General features: G+C 35.4%; 1 protein-coding gene across 1 annotated transcript in view; it reads right to left on the reverse strand.

The window, feature by feature from the left end:
• Focad (focadhesin) overlaps positions 1 to 23,437 on the reverse strand; it is a 299,217-nt gene that overhangs the window by 89,522 nt on the left and 186,258 nt on the right. The window contains exons 17-21 of the mRNA XM_047524416.1: positions 22,616 to 22,666; positions 21,629 to 21,712; positions 14,918 to 15,044; positions 9,834 to 10,019; positions 5,332 to 5,453 (exon numbers count right to left, since the gene is read on the reverse strand). Coding sequence (XP_047380372.1) covers positions 5,332 to 5,453; positions 9,834 to 10,019; positions 14,918 to 15,044; positions 21,629 to 21,712; positions 22,616 to 22,666 — 570 coding nt within the window. The remainder of the gene's footprint in view (positions 1 to 5,331; positions 5,454 to 9,833; positions 10,020 to 14,917; positions 15,045 to 21,628; positions 21,713 to 22,615; positions 22,667 to 23,437) is intronic.

The following is a 23,437-nucleotide window of genomic DNA, read 5'->3' on the forward strand; positions in this document are numbered from 1 at the left end:
CTTCTATTTATTTATAGGCTTTTTTATTGGTGCTTTAAAGATGAAATTTACTGTGGTATAATTATATACATACATAACATGATTTAGTCAATTTCATTCATTAGTTCCTCCCTTTTCCCATTCCTCCTCCTTTCCCCTCAATCCCCCTTAATTCCCTTCTATTCACTTTATTATCACAGTATTACCCAATAACACAGCCTAGCAAAGACATTAAAGAATATAGAACAAGATCCCTCATGAGCACAGATGCAAAAATTTCTAACGAACTTTTAGCAACCAAATGGAGCAATATATAAGTAGGATAGAACATTATGAAGTATAATCCCAGGAATGCAAGGTTGGTTTGAACTGGGAAAAAAAATCAATGAAAATAATCCATCATATCTCAATTGATATGCAAAAAGCATTTGACAAAATTCAACATCTATTTGTGATAAAATTCTTAGAAATGGTGAAACACTGAACACTTTTTCTACTACCATGAATAAGACAAGAATGTCTACTCTCTCTAGTCCTATTCAACACAGTGTGATCAGGCACTAACAAAGGAATAGAAGGGATATAGGTATTAATTAAAACCATCTTCACAAACAATATTACAATAAAAACAAAAATAATTACAAAAAGGCTATAAGAATTTATAAGTGAGTTTAGTAAGATCAGAGTTGAAAATTAATTGTATATTTACATACTACCAATAAGCAGAAATTAAAACAAAAGGTCTAATCCCAATACCATGAAAATGCTTCCAGATATGTAATACTTAAGAAATTCAACAAAATATGTTCCAGATTTGTAACATGAAAACAACAAAATACCGCTCTGAGTGCAAAGACAAATCTTGCAGCTGATTATAGAAACTAAACACTACCAAGTTGTCAATTTTCTTCCAAGTTGACCTGTGGACTTGATGCATTTACAATCAAAATCACAACGGGCTTGTGTGTGTGCACACGCGTGTGATTTTTCAAAGCTCATCTAAAATTTATAAATAAAAGCAAAGGACCTAGAATTGTCCAAAAAATTTTTTGAGAAATAGAAGTAAAGTTGGAGAATTCATAATACTTCAGTATTCATCACAAAGTGACAGTAAATAAGCTGTGTGGTTTTAGTGAAAGTCTAGAAACATAGATCAATAGAACACAAGTGAGTACAGAAACAGATCACATATATATGGACAAATGATTTTCAACAAAACTCCTTAGGTAGTTCAGGGAAGAAAGGATGTTATTTTCAACAATTAATAACTGGTACCTTGTATAAATATTAACTAAATGGATCACAGTCTAAAATGCAAGGCTTGAAGTATAAAACTTCTACACTAAAATGGAGTATCAATAAACTGACTTTTGGATAAACTAAATGTGTTATATCCAAACAGCAGAATGCTGTTCTGCCCCAAAACTAATGAGGTACTGATACATGCTACTACAAAACCTTGGAAACATACTAAGTGAAAGAAACCATACTCTAAAATGTCCACATATTACATGACCTTATGTATATGAAATGTCTAAAATAAGTAAATCTACAGGGACAGAAAGCAGATTAGAAATTTGCAGGAAGGTGAGGACAGGGGAAATTGGAGTGTGATTACTTAGGGGTACAGAATTTGTTTCGGGGGTGATGAAAATATTCTAAAATTAACTGTGGCAATGGCATATATCTCCATATATTGAAAACCAACGAATTACACACTTTAAGTGGGTAAATTTTATGACAAATGAACTTTACCTCGTTTTTTTTAAATTAAAATTAAACAGGAGAAAAAAATCTTTGTAACCTTGAGTTAAAAAAACAAGAACAATTAAAAGAAAAACATGATAAATTACAATTCTTCAGGATTAAAAACCTACTCTTCAAAAGACATTGTTAAAGACATGAAGAGACAGGAACAAACTAGGTAAAAACAGTTACCAAACTCATTTCTAATGTAGACTATATTAAGGACTCATTTGAATATAACACCAGTAGGGGGGAAAAAACAGCAAAAGATTAGAGCATACACTTTGTGGAAGAAAATACATGAGTGGCAAATGAATACATGAAAAGAGGCTCAATATCATTAGTCGTTAAAGGAAAACCATTAATAAAACCCTAAAGGGAAAACGTGACCCATGTATAAGAACAGCTAGATTTATAAAAACTGACCATATCAAGCACTGGTAATGAGGTAGAACAATTAGAACTCTTGCAAGTGGGCATTCAAAAAATGTTTTGATCTGGAAAAATACCGAATGGATTGTAAGAAAAGAAAGGCTAGAAGCAAAAAGAGTTAGGCACTCAAGGTAGTTTTTAAAAGTTCTCTGATTGACCTAGAAGAGTACAGTTTCACTTTTCTGTTTTCAGTTATCCACAGACAACTGTACTCTGAAAATATGAAATGGAAAGTTCCAGAAACAGATGGTTCATAATTTTTAAGTTGCACATCATTCTGAGTAGCCTGATGAAATCTTGCACCATCTTGCTCTGGACATTAGTCATCCCTTTGTCCAGCATATCCACACTTTATACACTAACCACCCCTTACTCACGTAGTAAGCCTCTGGGTTATCACAGCAACAGTCTTGGTCCTGAAATGTTGGGCTCAAGTAAACCTTACTTTACTTAAAAATGGCCCCAAAGCATAAGAATGGTGAGGCTGACATTTTATATATGCCCAAGAGAAGCCATAAAGTGAAAAGGCTGAAGTTCTTGACTTAATAAGGAAAGAGAAAGAACTACCCTGAGGTTGCTAAGCTCTATGGGAAGAATAAATCTTCTATCCATGAAACTGTGAAGAAGAAAAAATAAATTCATATTAAGTTTTACTGTCACACCTAAAACTGCAAAATTTACAGCCACAGTATGTGATGAGTGCTTAGCTATGATGGAGAAGGCATTGCTACCTAAGATTCAGTATCATCTACGGTGTCAGGCATCCATGTAAGGTCTCAGGATATTCCTCTTAGATAAGGGAGGACAACTGAATAGGATAGTTCAAGGATCAGAGAACTTCATTCCTGGATTCAATTTCTAGGTTCCTCCACTGAGTTTTATGACCTTGAGCAAATTAATAGAACCTACCCCAGAGGATTAATGTAGAGATTAAACAAATTAATAAACAGATGCTCCCCTACTTACAGTTACAGGGTTACATCAAAAATTGAAAATGTCATAAATTGAAAATTCATTCATTATACCTAACCCAACAACCATCACAGTTTAGTCACACAATAGACTGTAAAGTATTAGTGGTTTTATCCTCATAATCAAATGCCTGCCTGGGAGCTGCAGTTTGGTACCACTGCCCATCATCAAGAGAGAGCACTGTATTGTATTTTGCTAAACAAGGAAAAAAAATCCAAATTTAAAATACAGTTGCTACTGAATCCATGCCACTTTTGCACCCTCATAAGGCAAAAAAGATCATAAGTCAAACTATTTTAAATATGAAATATATATATTTATATATATGTAGTTTAGTTGTTGATGAACCTTTATTTTATTCATTTATTTATATGTGGTGTTAAGAATTGAACCCAGTGCCTCACACATGCGAGGCAAGTGCTCTACCACTGAGTTACAACCTCAGTCCAAACATACAGCAATTTTAGAAGTGCTTCAGCTCTACTTATATATGTACATTCTTCCAAAATATATTCTACTGTCATGTATAAGTAAAAATAAAAAAAATAAGAAAGTGCCTCAGCTGATTACAGCCTATTATAATTGCAGCTTCTATTTATCAAGCACCTGGAAAAGCTCATATTATTTTTGTCACATAGTTTGAAAAACTGCATAGCTGATTCTCTTTTTTCATTATTTTTAACACAAATGAACTAAAGTAAGAAGATGGAATATGAACTAAAATCCTATCATAGGCTTCACAGAATTCTGTCCAATATACCTCTGACTCCTAAAAATAATGATGTTATTTTCTCATCCCTTTGAAATATTCTAGGCCCTCTATCACACAAGCTACAAATAAGTATAAGAACCCAAAGATTTTCTTCATTCATATCAAGAGCACACCTCAACCTCTGATACCAATATCTGAATTTATAAGCTATTTACAGCTACTCCTAACTTTGGTCATTCTTGATTGTTTTGATGGGGACTTTAAAAATCAGCTTTATGTGAAGATTTTAAACTCTAGTTGTCCCCCAAATACCTAAGTGTACAACTTAAAAATAAACGAACAAAAAAATGTACCAAATCTCTCCCTTTTCCATGACAACTAATGAGATGCCGGGGAAAAATAAATGTAGAGATTTCCTATGTTGTTCCATTTTTGTGAAATTCAAACTCTCCTATTCCCAGAGAAACATTACTTTTCCCAGATCCTTCATTCCTCTTTAGTTTGATAAAGACACTGTATGAGACAAAAGTTCTCAAAAATATCTATACAATTTTAACTCTAAATACATGAAAGGAAAATAGGTGGCACAGGACAAAGACAGGTCTTAAAATCCCTTTGTACTTCAATACACTATTATACTGGTGACAGTCAGCATGATACAGAATATAATCTAACCAAATCAGTGACACTAGGATTTATAAATTATGCATCAAAGAATAAGATTTTATATGTACGTATCTTAGAAATCCTAGTTACTCAACATTAAGCCTATCAAATTTTTATAATTCATGTTTTCATAATTGTTTCATTTATAACATATTTTCATATATACCCTATTATGTCTGAATTATATAAAATAAATATCTTACTGTGATATTTTGTTTTGTTAATCATACATTTTAATTTAATACATACCTAAATGCGTATCGTCAAAAAAATGACAATGACAACAAAGGAACACACTTCCCAAGCGCTTTCCCTGGTTTTGTTGTAACCTGTAATGATCAGCTTCATGCAAACCATTTAATGGCATCATAAAACTTCAGTTTCAAAAGTAGGTGAAAGGAGAAGTAAAATAAACACTTAAACCACGTTTTTTCTTTAAATACACTATAACTGTTAATTCTACTTGAAAATATAAATATTGGTGCCCTAAAATACTTGTAAAGGATTAAAATTAAGAAAGAGGCAGTATTTTTCTTTAATAAGGTAAAAATCATTCTAAACAGTGGAAGTTAAACATTGATGAAATAAACCAAATCTCTAGATGCTATGCCTTCATAATTAGGTGGAGCAGGAGAAGCATGGCAGCTCCTTTCAGAAATACATCGAAATATTTTAGTATTCTTTTTGGTCAGCTATTTTGGGAACCCCTAAGAGTTTTTTTGTAATAAAAAACAATTTTTTTTTTTTAAAACGAACACTCAACATCATAAACAAAATGAAGGAGTGACACATAGAAGAGGCTGTTGGAGAGGGAGAGAACCTACCTCATGAACAAGAGCAAGTGACGTCTGCTTGAAGCTTCGCCCTCTACTAGCCATCAGTCGATTCAATGGTTTGCCATCTTTACTCTGGTACATGGAAACATCGTAACAAAATAACATACCACCTGTAAAAAAATTTTTAAAAAGAAATTAACAAAAATAACTAAAGAGAGTATCATTTACAGTAAAAACAGAAATACGTAAAAACATTATGGAAAAACTTGACTAAATATATTTGGATGGTGTAAAGGAAAATGGGTGGGAGGGGGTGGGGGACGGAAAGATAGTAGCATGAAACAGTATTACCCTACGCATATTTATGATTACATGAATGGTGTGAATCTACATTGTGTACAACCATAGAAATGAAAAGTTGTAACCCATTTGTGTACAATGAATCAAAATGCAGTCTGTAAAAATAAAAAAATAAAACATTTAATAAAGAGAAAAATGCACATATTCATCCTCAGGAACTCTGCTACCATGGGATCCCTCAGCTTACACTTACAAGTGAACAAGCTTTCCCCTGTAACTACGCTGACATTTACTCCCCTCTTCTCCCTGTCCTTCCAACTCTGGTCAAACAAGTTCTAAACTGACCTTCCAGCTCCAGCTGCCAAGGTCAAGAAAGCAAAGGCAGTCAAGAGGCTCACTGGAGGGTGAGTTGGGGTAGTCTTGGAAACTACATCAGCAATTTTGAACCAATGAGAAGATAATTTCAGGTACCAAGATTATTTAAAACATGAAGATGACATTTTTTTCAATATCTTTTACTGAAGTATGAAAAACACAAAGAAAAATAAACATAAGCATTCAGCTCAATGAATTGCAGCACACTGAGCAAACATGTCTGAGTAGTATCTAGATCAGGAAGCCGAACATGATCAGCATCTCAGAAGCCCTTCCCCATGCCTCCCTCCAGTCACATACCCACCTCCAGTAGGCGCGTAACTTGGGAACCATTTTGCCTACTTATATAAATGGAATTAAATTGTGTATATCCTTTTATATCTGACTTCTTTCACTCAAACTAATTGTTAAGAGAATCGTTCACACTGTTATTAACAGTTGTAGTATATTCATTCTCTGATGGATAATAGTCCATCACAAGAAGATACCACACTTGTTTGTTTTATGTCACCAGGCATTTAGATAGCCTCCACATGTAGGGCTACTCAAATAGGACAGCAATGAACATCACAGTATGTATCTCTTGGCAACTTCATTTGGATTTATCCTTAAGAATGAAATAACTGGGTAATATGATATGAAGTTATTCAGTATCAGTATTCCAAAGTGTTGGATGACTTACATTCCAGTCAGCATTTCTGGTTCTTCTACATATTCACCAATATAGCCATTCCTTGGTATCCATGAGGAGACAGTATTTGCATATAATCTATTCACATCCTCTGTATACTTTAAATAATTTCTACATTACTTATAACACCTAACACAATTTAAATGCTATAGAAATAGTTGTTATACTGCATTGTTTAGGAAATGATGTTAGGAAGGAAGCACATCTTTTTCTGAATATTTTCTATCTGCAATTGGTTGAATTCACAGATACGGAATCACAAATAGAGTACCAACTATATTTTGTATTTTCCATTCTTTTTATTTTATCCAGTCCAGTCGGTATTATAGTATTTTATTGTTTCCGACCACCCCCTGCCCCCATACCAGGGATTGAACCCAGGGGCACTTAACCAAGGAGCCATATCCCCAGTCTTTTTTGTATTTTATTTAGAGACAGGGTCTCGCTAAGTTACCTAGCACCTCGCTAAGTTGCTGAGGCTGCTGTGAACTCCCAATCCTCCTGCCTCAGCCTCCTGATGTACTTTTAAATTATATTTTTCTGATGTTAATGAAGTTCACCATCGTCACCATTGTCTCATATGTTTACTGGACATTTGAACACCCTCTTCTTGAAGTATCCATTTAAACCATTTTCCTGTTTTTCTACTGAGTGTCTTTTACTCATTGATTTGCTAAAGTTCTTCATACATTCCAAATGAGTCCTTTATCAGACATGTTGTAAATACCTTTATAGGCTCTCTTAACTTGCCTTTTCACGCTCCATTAATACAGTGTCATTAATACATGTTCTTAATTTTAATATAATTAATTTGCCATTGTTTTTACGATTAGAGCTTTAAATTATAGAAATACTTATAGAAAAAATAACACCTTCTCTCCACAGTGTTACAATGTTACATTTACCGTAAATCTAGTGACCTTGTGTGTGTGTCTCTGAATGTCCTGTATTCTTCATTGGTCAGACTGTCTGTCCTGGCACTAATACCACACTGTCAATTACTGTTGGTTTATAATAGATAGGTCTTTATATCTGATAAAGTATATCATCCTATTTTGTTGTTTTTCCTCAAGATTGCTTGGTTATCTTGACCTTTTACATTTCCACACAGATTTTGGAATCAGCTTATCAATTTCCAATGTTGATTATGATTGAGTTGAATCTACATATTAATTTGGTGAGAGCTTACATTCTTAAGTATAGATTCTAGTACATAAACATGGTATACTACTCCATTTATTAATATTTTTCCTCTCAATAATATTTTGTAGCTTTCATGACATAGTTTATAAATTTGTTTTAGGTACTTGATATTTTTTGATGCTATTATAGTTTTTAAATTTCATATTCTGTTTGCTATGGTATATAAAAACAAACAACTGATTTTCATATGTTGACACCTTTGTATAAATAAATGGAGTAGTCTTGGATTCATTTATGAATCTTAGTGATTAATCTGCAGATTTTGGATTTTCTGTGTAGACAATCATGCCTTCAAATAATGACTATATCAAACTATTTTTTATTTTCTATTTTTATTGTTTTCTTTGATTAATGACTTACTTTAAAGGATACGGTTCACTTTCCAGGCTACTGTAGATATTCTGGTTATCTTTTTGTTATTTATTTTTAGTTTAATCCAATTGTAATCTAAGGATAGATTCTAAGTGACCTCAATATTGGTCCTTCATCTGGTAATTTTGGTAAATTTTCCATGTACTGTTAAAAAGAAGATGAATTCTTTGATTGTAATGTACAATAGTCTACATATATATATATCAATATGTTCATAGTATTAGTCATATATATTGTAAACTTACTAATTTGTCTGCCTGCTCTGCTAGCTAGTGAAAAAGAAGTTTCCACTATTATTGTAGGTTGGTCTGTTTCCTCTTCCATTTCTCCTCATTTTTAAATATATTTTGAAGCTGTTATTTCACATACACCAATTAGAACTGTATTTTCCTAATGGAGTGACTTCTTTATTTCCATGAAATATCCCCTTCATTTCTCAGTTATCTTTCATACCTCTAGTACTATTTCTTTGTATGTTAGACAGTGTATAAAGAACCGCAGATGCTGTAAACAATGTTTACATTCATCAGAGAGTAGTTTTCCTCTCCTTTGTCAGGCAGACTGGGTAAAGAACTAATTAGGGGTTGATCTTAGTTAAGCATGATGGCAGTTTTGTGAAATCTGTCTACCTCGATTCAGTCCTGTTCCTAGGACATGTCATTGTCCTTCTATTCCCCCTCCCCATCCCCTACATCCAACATTTTCAACTGATCAATCATCTCATGGATCTTTGACTTCTCAATCTGGCAAGATTATGGGAGAGTCAGGTCTTCCCTCTTATATTTATCTCTTTTACCTTCCATCTCATAAATCATTAAACTCTGGCAAATATCTTAAGGAAGAAACAGATTCTCTGTTCGAGATTCCTCACATTGCTTAGCACCAAGTGAAGGCCAAGATCTCTGTTGGTTTCTCCACCTCCTGCACCAGCCTCTTGCTAGGTGGAGCCTGAAGGCTCCCACTCCAGCTGTGCCCATAATTCACAAGTGCACCCAGGTGAGAGCAGCTGTAGTCTTCACTATCAATTCCCCACTCTCTCTGGGGCTTTCAGCTCTTCTCTGCTTTTCTTTCAGGTCCATTTTCTTAGCCAGTCTTTGTTTCCTAAGCACCACAAGGCCTAAGACCAAAGGAGATTTCACTTTGCCTTTCAGAAGTTTTTCAACTAACTTTTTAACTTTTAGAATAAACCCAAAATTGAAAAAAAAAAAAAATGTCCTATGAAGAAAATCTCCAATTTGCCAACCTAGTCTCATGTCACTACTAAAATCCCCACAGGTTTCTCTTTCCTCCAGCAGGCCAGGCCTCTGCCTGGACCATCCCCTAAAACTAACCCACAACCAGAATCTGTGAACTTCCCCCAGTGGAGAAAAAAGTTCTAAAATGTTCATTCCATTCTGAAATTTTAGCCCATCTATGCCTTTGCTTCTACAGTTCTCTGACACCTGTTATAAAATGTGATTATTTCCTTTTTATTTTATCCAGCTGTATCTGGATATTAGCAGTAGCAATAGCAGCAATGCCCTGCCATAATCTATTAAACTCCTACTTTGAAGGAAAGTTAAATCAGAATATGAAGAACCTAAACCTTGATACCACACACAACTCTTACCTGCCAGGCCAGGTTTCAATCCTGGTTGCTTGTTCGTTTCATACATTTTCAATATAAAATTGGGGATTCCTGCTATGGTCTTTCCTTGGTCTGAACGGATACCTCCTTTTAATGCTGAGTGATAGATCCCACGTGGCATATTCACCATTTCTTGCTTCACAAGTGATGTAAAAAATTCCTCCAAAGCTGAAAGCGGAGAAAAGAAAATGAAGCAAACACAGTGTTCTGGAAGACAGACGTTTATTCTTAATTCATGTATGAGCATCTAAGCTGTGTATCAGATTGCACTTCACATGGTAAAGACCCTCGGTTCCCACATGACTTCCTTGGTCGTCACCATTTAGAACATGGCACCAAGTTATTCAAGCTTAAAAACTGAGGAGTCATTCTCAACTCCTCATGTCCTACGTGTAATCCATTAGCAAGTCCTTCTGGCTTCCCCTTCAACGCACATCCCAGATCCATCTATTTCCCTCCATTTTCATTGCCACTTGCCTAGTTATCATTTTCTCTCTTCCTCATAAACACCAGTGTAAGAACCAGTTTCTTGGTTTCTAGTCTACAAACCTTCCTCTACCGGGAAGACAGAATGTTATCATTCCCTTCTCTAACATCGGCTGACTTTTCATTGCATGTAGAACAACTTCGCAACCTCTGACCATGACTGAGGGATCATGATCATCCCTCTCCCTCTTACCTCATCTCTACCACCAGCCCTTTCTCTCCATGTTAAAGCCACACTTCCAAAGGGTGTCTTTCTACTACTCAAAAACACAAAGTTGATATCTTACTCAGGGCCCCTGAACTTTTTGTTCCTTCTTCCTGGAACACATTAGTCCCAGATTCTCATGTGATTTGTTCTTTCTTGAACTTTGGATTTTTCAAGGGAAGCATTTCATGACCAGTCATCATTCTGGGTAGTATTAGAACAATTATTAAAAAATGAATTTGACAGCAGTATGTGTTTATATTCAAGTGTCATTTTCCTAAGGACCACTAGAGGTTGCCCAATACAGAAACAAAGAAACATTAAAGGTAAACAAATCACATCGAATGGTAAACAAAAAAGGAAATTGCTGCATATAACTCTTGAAGGAACAAAAAGCAAGGATCCACCTCATTTCACTGGAATTTCATTCTGTTTTCCAAAGAAAATAGTCATTAGGGGAACGAGTTAGTGGACATGAAGCTCAATGACATCAAGGACACACTGCCCGTGGGCTTCATCCGATTCAGGAGACGGTGGACACACAGGAGGTGACTTTTAGAAAGAAGAAGCTGTGCATTAAATTCATCCCCCAGGATTCAACTGAAGCTGCCATCTGTGACATTCGGATCATGGGCCGGACCAAAGCAGGTCCCTCCTCAGTACACATTTATTGGGGAACTGAACAGCATGGGGATCTGGTATCGAATGGGCAGAGTGCTAAGAAATCACGACTCATCTCAACTCTCAACACCCTCACAGACCTCGGCTGCCTCCACCCCAGCCCCCAACCTCCCCAGTTTCTAGAAGTCTCCTTTAAAGTAAAGGCAGCAAATGCTTGCTGCAGCACCTATTATATGCCCAGTTCTATCCTCCCTTTACAAAACTCTCCTAGATCCAACCAAGCTTCTCTATTCAAAGCCCAGACAATACCTGTGTGAGATTTCCATTTACTCATCCAGATCTATCCTCCTTATTCTCAACACTGTGCCCTGCATAAAAACTTCTAAGAAACACATCAATAGCCTCCCTTGTTCTCTGGTTTTTGTTGGCTTCAACTAGTGAGAGACAATGGCAGGAGATCAGAGGTTGAAACAAAGTGAGGTCAGAGAATGCATCCCCCAGATACCTTCCAGCAACTGCTACAGTCTGCATCTCTCCATAAGGCCCTGATGTCCTAGGCAGCTCTTTTTGATAGAGATGGCTCTCTTATTCTCCCTCCCCTTAGCTGCACAGGCCAAGGGACATTAACCACTCCTCTAGGGTGATGCAAAATTCCCCTTAAATTGATAACACAATTGTAAATAGTTCCTTTATTAAACTTTCTTAAATTACTCCAGTGAACATGACCCTCCTTTCTGTTATGACCTTGATTAATGCATTATCTAAACATAAAAAGATGAACAATATCCAACTGCAGACCAAAGACCCCAATTCCTGCATACTAAGGCACAGGTATAAACTACTTCCAGCTAATTACGAACTTTTCAGAATGTGTCTATGAAGATTTGTTGTGAAGATAGTGGCACTATGATAAGAAAGTAACTCTGTCCCTTCTCAGTAAGCAGAGGATTCCAGTAAAAGGGACACATACCAAGGAAGAGGTACGCATCTGCAAATGGACTAAGTCTGAAATGGATACTTGTTCACCTACCAAGCTCCACAGCAAATTGAACAGTCACAAATAACTTCACCCAGAGAATGTTTTAAATGAGTTTAAAATGCCAGGAGACTGAATGGAGCTAACAGGCAGAGCACTCTCTTTCCCTAGCAAGCAACTAGAACTTTTTCCATTGTCTTAGAGTCTTGCCCTCATCTCCTCCTTACAGATGACCAGAGGAGAATCTGAAAAGAGGTTGAAAATCTGTAGGATGTCAAACACATTTTTTTTGGGGGGTGCTGGGGTTCGAACCCAGGGCCTTGTGCTTACAAGGTAAGCACTCTACCGACTGAGCTATCTTCCCAGCCCCTCAAACACATTTTTAAACAACTCAAATGGTCTTCAAAAAGCGAGTGCATAAACAAACTGTAGTATATCTAACAATGGAGTACTGCTCAGTAATTAAAAACAAACAAGTAAAAACAATGTCAATTGATATAGGCAACTACTTGGTAATGACCTCAAGTACACTATCCTGAGTCAAAAAAGCTAATCCAAAAACTCTTCATACTGAAAATAAGTAATAAGATCCAAATAGGTCTGTAGTATGGTTAATAATATTGTGCCAATGTCAATTTCTTGGTTTTGATAACACATTAGGGTTATGGAAAAAGTGATCAATAAGAACAGCTGAGTAAAAGGTACATGGGAACTCTCTAAACTGTTTACAACTTCTTAAAGTCTAGAATTATTTTTAAATAGAACATTTTTTAAAGAAAATACTAATAACATCCCTACTTAAAACCATGCAAATTACTGGATGTACTCTGCAACTGCTTTTGTGTTCATTTGATAGGAATCAAGAGGAGAAAGGGCCAGGGTCCACTAAATTTCAATGCAATCCTCTTTTCTGCCTGCAGCCCCTTGTGACATCATATGTTATCCAGCCCATACTCTGTGGTTTATATTCCTAAGGCTGGTGCCTTTGTCCTGGTATTTTAGTTCTCTAGTAATAAGGAAAAGTTTGTCCATGGTGATGGTTTGCCAGACATAGCTGGCATCTAGACCACCCAACTGTCTGAATTTTCTCAGACAACCACAGTTGTTGATCTTGATCCCTCCCCTTCTCAGGGAAAGGAGCTGGTAACCATCAAACACACTCCACAGAAGAGCCAGAGGCCACCGCAGAACTGCAGGCACTGGGAGGACAGACACAACTGTGCAACTTGACCACCATCCCACCTCTTTCTCAATACCCCGGTTCTCCTAGTGCCACAGGGCTGCAATGGGGAATGCATGGAATAGGGAACAAAGTCACTTAAGAAGCCCAGAAGGCCTTCCGACCCCAAAGTTGTCTGAGGTACAAGAGGAACTATGGGTGACAAGGAGTTTGCCTTCCTCAGGCTTGAGTCAACCCCAGGGAAGGTTCTAAATTCTGAAGAGCTATGAGGTAGGAAGTGGGAAAGAAGATAGAGAAAACAGTGAGCAAATCTTTGAGGCTTGTTTTAAACATCAGGGAAAACAGATGAAATTTCTGTGTGAGTGATACCCTTCCCTTTTTCTCAGTAAAAAGAAGGCAGGGACTGAGGACAGGAGTTTAGTCTAGAAATAAATAATATATTTTGCTCAGTTTCTCGGGAATTTCCATAAGGAAGAAGCTTAAGAAAAGAAACTTAGGCTAGTGTGATGATGGTAAAGATGGCATTTGTTCTCACTGAACTTCATTTTCAGAAATCAAACTTTTAATCCATAAGTATTCAAAACTAGAACAAAAAGTGAAAAGTAACTAATACTGAAAAGTTACTAATCACTATGGGTTAATAGGAGAATTTTTAATTATTTTTAATAATCAGAAAATAAAATTTATAATAAGGTAAAATCCCAATCACAGTTCACAAGCAAACAAATTTCTCAGAAGGGACCATCTATATAGTTTCCTAGGTAAGACATAGTAATAGAGGCATGCGAATATTTTTAAATATGACATCTACATAGAATGAATGACTACCACATGTATACACTGGACTAATTTTCTTAAAGCTAAAGGTCCTATAAGCTTTTATGCAAAGTTGAATGCCTACACAATTTGAACCATTTTTAAAAAGTGTTCATTTATAGCTCTCAAACACCTATATCTTTGGATTACTTAATAAACTTATAATGATGAAACTAACAATGAGTCTCTAAATAATCTAATGATCTTTTAATTTAACATGTTAACAGAGATATTAATTAAACAAGCAACCTAAAGTCCCACAACAAATTTGTCTTATAGAATAAATTTAGCTTTGAAAATAAATTTTAATTGTCAGTGAGATCAATTGTTTAAACTAGTTTTCCAGTTCAATTTTACTCAAGTCCAGTGGTTTTTGGTGTGTTTTGAACACTGCACTACCCCAAGCAGTCCATATAGGAGAGATCTAGCATTTCAATTAGACAGGAATACCTCACATTAATCTACAGTATAAACATATCACCAAAAAAAACAATAAATCAAGCAGGGTGCGCTGTCACACGTAATCCCAGCAGCTCAGGAGGTTGAGGCAGGGGATCTCAAGTTCAAAGCCAGCCTCAGCAACAGTGAGGCACTAAGCAACTCAGTGAGAACTTATCTCTAAGTAAAATGCAAAATAGGGCTGGGGATGTGGCTCAGTGGTTAAGTGACCCTGAGTTCAATCCCCCAAACCTCCCCTCCAAGAAAAAAAAAAAAAAAAACAATAAATCAGATGGTAAAATCACTGAAACATGCTAGCTTCCCCACCACCAAAAAGGAGTCACCTGGTAAAACCAAAGGAGCAGTGAGTGACAACAGTTTCAGATAGCAAGGACCAGGAATTGAAAGATCCACATCCTCCTCGTCTTCATCTTCATCCAACTCATCAGGAATTGGGATTTCTGGTCTTATCTGAAATAATAAAAATTATAGAGAAGATGATACTGAAGTAAATTATGTGAAATCTTTGTGCTTTTTCTACCTGTCAAGATTTTTAAATTGTTAGATTTCATCACTATATTATGTCAAAAGGCCATTAAAAATAATTTTTTAAAAATCTATTTCCATTCCTAATTGAATAATAAACTCCAGTTGTCTTATCTAATACAATCTCAGATCCATTTAAAGAACTAACAGTAATAAAAGGAGAAAAACCACCATAAGCCAGCATAATCAGCAATTATTGCAGAAAATTAAGGAAATTCTACATCATCCAAAAATAAAATGCACTGACATATTCAATATATTGAACTTCTATAGCTTATAATTAAGTATTTACCTTATCTGAATACTTTTTAAAAAAAAATTGTAACTCCAGCGATACTTCTATGAAAAAGCTTAAAATATTCCAGTAGAAAAATAGCAGAGATCAAGGAACAACAAAAGGCTTCAGTTGACTTTTTTTTTTTTTTTTAAAGACTTGGCAGTTTGTTGCTACAGAATATAAAAACAGTAAAATCTGTAATTGGTAGCTATACTTTATGGTGTCTAATTTGCATTTTGAAGATTTTTGTGGTTGCTCTGTGATTAGTTAGGTTTGTGTGAACCAAAAATAAAAAATGTAAAAAGATTACCACTATTGTAGTTTCCACAAGATATAACTGTTAAGCAATTAATTAAATTTTTAATACTTTCAATGACATACCATCATAATGCCCACATGGAGATAATTAAGCATTAGGGGAGGAAATCAAAATATATAAAAGTGGTTGCTATAACCATAAAGTTCCAGAACCCAGTCATTACCATTAGCCTGTCTCCCGGAGTTATTTTTAGAAATAATTAACAATTCCTGCAGACTGCCTTCTTCATAGGTCCCCAAAGCACTGTTTCATTTAGGAACTGCACTGAGTCAGGATTCTTGCAGAGGGATAGAGGAAAACAGAGGAAATGCTTCTCCTAAGTATAATAATCTCAACTCCAATGAAGCCTTTCAACCATAACTAGTATCCTCTTCACTAGTGAAGGAAGAGTGAAAGCAACCTGACCATCTGATTACTTTCCAAGACAAGACTTAATATTGAACCAGCTACACCTACAGAGAAAATATCATGTACGAACCAAGACGTTCACTGACAACAATGCATACCAGAGATAAACTGGCAGGTTCAGAATCCCTTTTGGTTCTGACAATTAGGGTTTCCCAAGTGTCTCTGGTTTGCATATATATACTTGGAATTTTCTAGATTTACTATAACCAAGAGTTATCTTAGAGATTCTAACTAGTTCTAGTATACTGAAAAGTCCTGGGAAAAGTAATTGTCTCTGTGCCCCTCAGCCTCACTTCCTACTTTTTGACACATCATAGTTCTTTGGGAAACAGAATCACTGTATGGACCAGCAATTCCACTTCTAGGTCTTTTACCAAGAGAAATCAAAACATAATCACACAAAAATCTGCACATAAATGTTCACAGTAGTATTATTCATAAGAGCTCCAAAATGGAAGCAAACCCAGCTGTTCATCAATTGATGAATATATAAACAAAATGTGGCATATCCATACAACGGAATATAATTCAGACATAAAAAGGGGTAAAGTGCAGATACCTGCTACACATAAATGAACTTTGAAAACACTATGCTAAGTGAAGGAAACCAACCACAAAAGAGTGTATCCTATATGCTTCCATGTATAGGAAGGATCCAGAACAGACAATTTTATAGCAACAGAAGGCAGAGCAAAGGTTTCTTAGGGGGTTGAGGGGAATGTGGATTGACTATTAATAGAGTTTCTTTTAGGGAGAAAAAGATTCTAAAATTAAAATGTAGTTGGTCTGTGATTAAATGCACAGTTCTTTAAATATACTGAAAGCACTGAGATGTACAGTGTAAATGAGTGTCTGTATGGAATGTGAATTACATGTCAGTAAACCTGTCTAAAGACAAAGGAAGGAGGCCGGGAAAAAGAAGAAAGATGAGCCACACAGGTTTTGCCACCACCTCTACCACAAGGAACTGTTATGAACTGGTGTAGAAAGAATGCCAAAGGACCAAATGTTTCCAGAATTATTTACTGTAAAAGGGATATCATTTTTGTACATATTTTATCCTATCTAGTCCTTCTGCTTAATCAACCTAAACAGTATTCAGGCCATCAATATTTCTAAGAGACATCAGAGAAAAAGCTACCAGGTAGAGGATAAAGAAAATTGATCCACCTATCCAATTTATCTAATTTCACATTAAAGCAACTGGGTGCCTATATTAATTTATCTGCTATGCAATGAATAGCATAAGTCTACATCCTGAATTTGCATAAATTATTACAAAGAAATTACAGATGTACTATAATTTAAGTACACATAATAAACTCCATATTCTTATAATGATATGATCACACCTTCATTTTTTTCCCCTCAAAGGTGAGTTGATTGTCTTGGACAAATTAGCATTTATTATTTGTTTGACCTCCATTTCATTATATTTTCCTCCTTCTCTGTTCACTTTTTAAAGAATTACTTGTTTTAGTTTCCCTATGCTAACACCAGTATCTTCCTTTGGATTGTGTACAACAATTGAATAAGTTCAGAGTAAGTACAACCAGCAAAAATCAAGGTAAGTCTTATGAAAGAATACCTGTTGAAGTCATAAAATTTTGGCGAATGGATTCCATCAGCTGCTAAAACACCCGGGAACAACTGCATATCCATTTAAAGCACACATGCAACAACAACAAAGCCCTTCCAATTATAGCTAAGCTGTGTTGAAAAAACTTAAATGGAAAGCCAAAAAATATAAGCTGACAAATTACTTTTCGAATCTGCTTCAAATTGAATACTGAAAAGCTTAGCCTACAAAATGCCTTACCCCGAGTTCTGAGCCAGATAACCTTTCAACCACCTTTCTGTGTGTATAACCTATGAAAATCCGAGAGTCTGTGCATAAACAGAGGATTTTAATTTGGAACATGTCAAGTATCTGCATAAATTCAGTTAAAAAGAGAAACAGCTTCTGATGAATGCAGTGACATTCACTTAAATCAAAGCCAAATGGGTTACGCCATATTTATACCAACCCTAGACGCATAATGAGTTCTTTTATATTACTTCTAAAATTAACTCCAGAAATCAACAAAACAATCTATCTTAAGATCTCTATAATAAAAAGTTTAATTTTTAAATAGCTGAAGATTTTTAATGAGTTCGAATCAGAGAAGGGAATCAATATCTTCTATCTAAACACTTATCCATTACTCTTTTACCAGAAAAACCATTCTATGTAGTTTTATTTTTTCCCCCTCCTTTGATAGGGCAGTGCTAAATAAGGCAGGGCAGATCAGTAAATAGCTTTTGAAAATAAAAGAAATACAACTAAAAGGGAAAAATCATTCTTGTCTATTTTTTCAACATTAGAATCAATAAGTCCTCAAAAAAGTCCTCCCAAATTTTTGAACTAACTTTTGATCTGCATTTTAAGTGGTTCACAAAGACTGTTAATAAACAATAAAACACATGCATTCATTCAACACCCCCAGCTCATAAAACAGGATCTAATAGTACATGTCCAACAAATCATTACTAAACTAATGCAAATGTTAAGTGTTCATCACCTCTAGTCACACAGAATGTCCTAATAACAAGTCAGTGACAAGAAAGATGAGTTAATGGATATGGTATTGAAATCCTCAGCTCACGCGAGATCTCATTCAGCTCTACTATCCACTGGATGTTTTCCATCTTGCTTTAAATGAACTGTTTCATTCAGCCCCACATCTTCCTTCTGATGTCTGACACTCCTCTCATTCCTTTTATTCAACTTGTCTGTTAACTTTCAACAAGTCATACACTATAAATTGATTTCCACCAATCAACAAGAAATACTTAAGTTAATTTAAAGAAAAATTGTGCTTACCAAAGTAGCTGAATTATAATTTACAAAGGTAGCCATGTTTTTATGGATATGTTATTTTTAATTAATTCTACTTGGAATTCACCGTGGCCTCAAAGTTTATTTCACAAGTTTCCACAAGCAGAAAGAAAGAATGTGGATATAATTTCACTGCAAGAGTATACAGGAATTTTAAGTCTTATGAGCAAGACAGTTGCCTTTGGTGTAGAATGAGTAATCTCTGATAACAAAGAAGAATCTTAGTTTTTACATTAAAGAAGTACCTACCAAGCACAGGCTTTGGAAACATTGGAAAATACACTTTTATTGAAAATAAGCCCCTTTCATATCACTGCTATCACCTACAAGACAAGAGATGGCTAGATCCTTAGCCTTTAGGGACTTGTTTGGGATATGAACACGTTCAACACTTTCTAGACCTTTAGTGTTCAGGTATTCAAAGAACCAAACTGAAAATAATAGATAAAAGGAAGAATGCATGATTTGGTCTGGAAAGCAATGATTTTTGGTGAGGAGACAGGTCCTGTATATCAGAGCCTGAGAGACTGAAGTGGGAAAAGACTTTCCAACCACTTACATCACCTCCTCACAACCTAAGTTGAACTCTCCACCATGGTGAGCCACTGCTACTTTTGGAAGAAGGATATATCTCAGAAGAGGATTAATACAGAACAAAGGTAGAGAAATATAGCTACAAAAGAATTAGCCCTACAGCATTGCTTTACTACTCTTTGCATTGTGATGGTGGAGGCCCAAATAGATGTGGATGCTTATACCTTCCAGCATAAATATTATGCTTGGTTCAGAAGACAGGTGCCACTGTAGAAACCACCTTGCTGCCAAATCAGTGTGCTACCTTGAACTTCAAATTCAGGCATGGTCTGTGGTAGACTAAAATTTTCTACCACCTGTGCAGCCAAAGATCTTCATTTGTAATGTTAAAAAAAAAAAAAAAAAAAAAAAAAACGAATACCAAGTTCAAGATGGCATGCTGACTTGGCAGCAAGATGGCACCCACCTTTTGGCACCCACCTTTGGACCAAGCATACTATTTATATTGGAAGGTATAAAGAACTATTTACAGCTCTTCAGGGATTTGAAGGTATAGAAGAGTCTCAATGAGGAAGTAGCTACTATTTGACACAGTACAGCACTTAACTGAGTATAAACTCAATCAGAAACTGAATGTCATCCTGAAGTCATAAAAAAATAAAAACATGTCAATATTTAAAGAGGTAGGGAAGAATAAACAGTCTATAGTATATGGGAATTATTTAATAAAAGCTATTCCAGCTGGAATATTTCAGGAATAATTGCTAAAAATAAATGTTTACGCTGTGATCTAAACAAGCAATTGATTATTTAAAAAAATAATAAAAGGTATCTCTCCAGATGCTAATCTATTGCTAGGCATTTGCACACCACTTTCACATTGCTTTTTCTCCTTTCTCAAGCAGCTGTGGGTATTTGTAGTCACCACAGTACAGCTTGAAGTCCCATCTTTTTAAATTATATGTGTTATAAAACACCTTTACTTAAGCCTTCCTATTTGTAACCACTGCATGACAAGCCATCCAATTTGTCTTTATGAGTCCTTAATAGTATAGAAAATCCTGCCTTATTTAGGATTTAGCCTTTGGGGACTTGTTTGGGATGTGAACACGTTGAACACTTTCTAGAACCTATTTTCGGTTCTCTTTACGTGGTGGCTCCAATTCAATTCAGTGAACAAAAGATTGCCAGTTTCTTACTGACATCTAATCTCTGTAGAAACTCAATCCTGAAGAAAAAGCCAAACCCATTTTAATGGCAACAAATTCACACCAAACCTGCTTGCCACTTGACCTCCTGGATAGTTTCTGGGTAATATTACATATAACTTCATGTAACGCAACATCTGCCTTATACCCTAAAGTGATTCAATAAACATCCAGATGCACTTGAACTCATCATGCCACTAAATGTGAAATCAGATATTGAACCCCTTAACAGAACCTAATAATTTTAAACTGGTTGTATTAGATAGATACCAGAAAAAAAAGTTGTATCATTCAGTTCAAAACGAAGATAATAAGTTTATTTTTAAAACTAAAATAATGCCATACTATGTGCTAATCCTTAAAGGACAGTGATACTTTTTTCATCTAATTCTCTAGGGTTAACCTATACATAATTTCACAGTAGATTAATAAATAGAAGATGTTTTCCATAAGGTATTTGCTATTTATCACAAATAAAGATCTTCAGCTGTACAGGTGGTAGAAAATCTTAGTCTACCACAGACCACGCCTGGATTTGAAGTTCAAAATGGAGCACTGACTTGGCAGCAAGGTGGTTTCTACAATGGCACCCATCATCTAGACCAAGCATACATCCAGTCACCTTCAAACAACATCATTTGCACCACAGCTGTCTTTCGTCTACTTCAGAGTTTTAAATGCATTAAATTCTAGAAGGCTAAGACCTCCTACAGTCCTAAACAGATGAAACAAATAATGAATCTGAATTCTTATATATGGACAATATATCTAGTTGTATATTCATTCATCAGGTAAGGCTCTCCTAAGAGAGGGTATAATATAAAGTGGTAAAACCCAGCAGAAACAATCCTAATGATATGTCAAGGAGAAAGCAGAAATACATACCTTTTCAGGCAGATGAAGAATGGTGTGTTCTCCTGCACTAAAGTGGGACAGAGACTTGTACGCAGCATTTGCTACAATTGGGTCCTAGAGAGGGTAAAAGAAGAACAAAACAAACAAATAAAAAATAACATGAATTAAACATCAGATACAGAGGGAGAAAGAAATTCTCCCTCACCAACCCCAAGGTTCTATGGTCAATGCTTTAGAAAACAGTCCTCAAGACTTGCTTAGGCCAAAAGGATATTTACTTGCAACTTCAAAAGAGAAACCAAGGAACTCTCTCCTCATTTCAAAAGAAAATACTATGGAGGGAGGAGTGAAAAGGACTGAAAAGGGAAGTAAGGAGAACTGGAAAAAATGATCAGTGCCAAACATTTTTCTGGAGAATCTGTTCCAAATAAAAATAGAAAATAGCATTGGGCAAAAGGGTCAGAAACACTAAATTTTTATCCTAATTTGGGCACTACACATAAAGCAACTCATAATTGTTCAGGTCCCCGTGAAATAGCGTGGTTTAGTGGAAGGAGAATGAGGGTTTAGAGTCTGACAATGTGTTTGGTTTCTGGCTCTCCACCTGCCAACAGGACAAGAGGGCCTTCTGGAATCTAAGCTCATTCACCCATGAGTCAGATGTAACATCAATGATACCCTCTTCTTGATATTCTGTGATTTGAAATGAACTTTTTGTTTGGATTGCTTGTTGGTGGGGGAGGGGCAAAACAGGAAATGAGAAAGACCACATTAAAATATGAGATAATGTCAACAATCTCTCTTTGTCAGATTTAAAAAAAATTAAGTGTGCTTTATAATGAAAATGTATTAATGGGCATAAATTGAGAATTTTTTTTTAAATCCAAACTTACTAATACTTTTTTAACCAAGAAGTCATCATTTCAAAAGAATTACTCATATTTCTCATTCTTAAGAGCCTGTTTTCATGATTCTGGCCCCAGCTTTGTTCTGATTCACTAATACCCTTGATAGTACCTTGTTTTGTGTGTGAGTCCAGAGGAAACTGAGCACTTGAACTTTGAAATTCTGAAAAATTAGAAAACACAGAGAAAAAAAATAAAGACAAAGATAAAACTGAGAATAAGCAATCTGAAGTAAAAATAATGGAAATTAAATCACTTTTTATACCTAATCATTAACTGACTCAACCTGTCATTCATAAAGTGAAATGAATGACTATCATTTGTAAAATGAAAATACTCAGCAACAGACCTATCCATTTAAACACACAGATAAATTAAACACATTGAGATTTTAAGATTATTAAATCTACAACCTAACCATTTCTCACTGACCTCTCAAATCCTAATACAAATGTCACTATTTCAGGCCACTGTTCCTAATCCCCAACCCATAAGAGAGTTTATCTTTCTCCAAAAGCCATATGGCATGTGGTACACATTAGCATCTGGTATGATTAACACCCTACTAGGTTGTACATTCCTTAGAGCAATGACCATGTCTTTTTCATTTCAAAGATTTAGACCACAGAAGTCAGACTAATTTCTTAAAAATGACAAATGATTAATAAATAATTAGTTCAACATAAAAATCAATCTTCTAATACTCAATGTCGTCTTCATTTCAGCCAGATCTAACTTCTTGCCCTTCTCAGTCATGAATGCTTCTCTCTATCACCTTGCCTTTGCATCTTCTATTCCCTGAACTTCAACTGGAAACAGCATTATATTAACTCGTTAAGATCCCAGCCTAATGGCACCAACAAAATAAGGTTACTTTAGATTCCTCCTAATGAGGTTTCTCATGTCCTCCACAACATTTCCAATGCCCTTTGAT

The sequence above is a fragment of the Sciurus carolinensis genome, chromosome 14, assembly GCF_902686445.1.
Source record: "Sciurus carolinensis chromosome 14, mSciCar1.2, whole genome shotgun sequence".
In the NCBI taxonomy this organism is placed as follows: domain Eukaryota; kingdom Metazoa; phylum Chordata; class Mammalia; order Rodentia; family Sciuridae; genus Sciurus; species Sciurus carolinensis.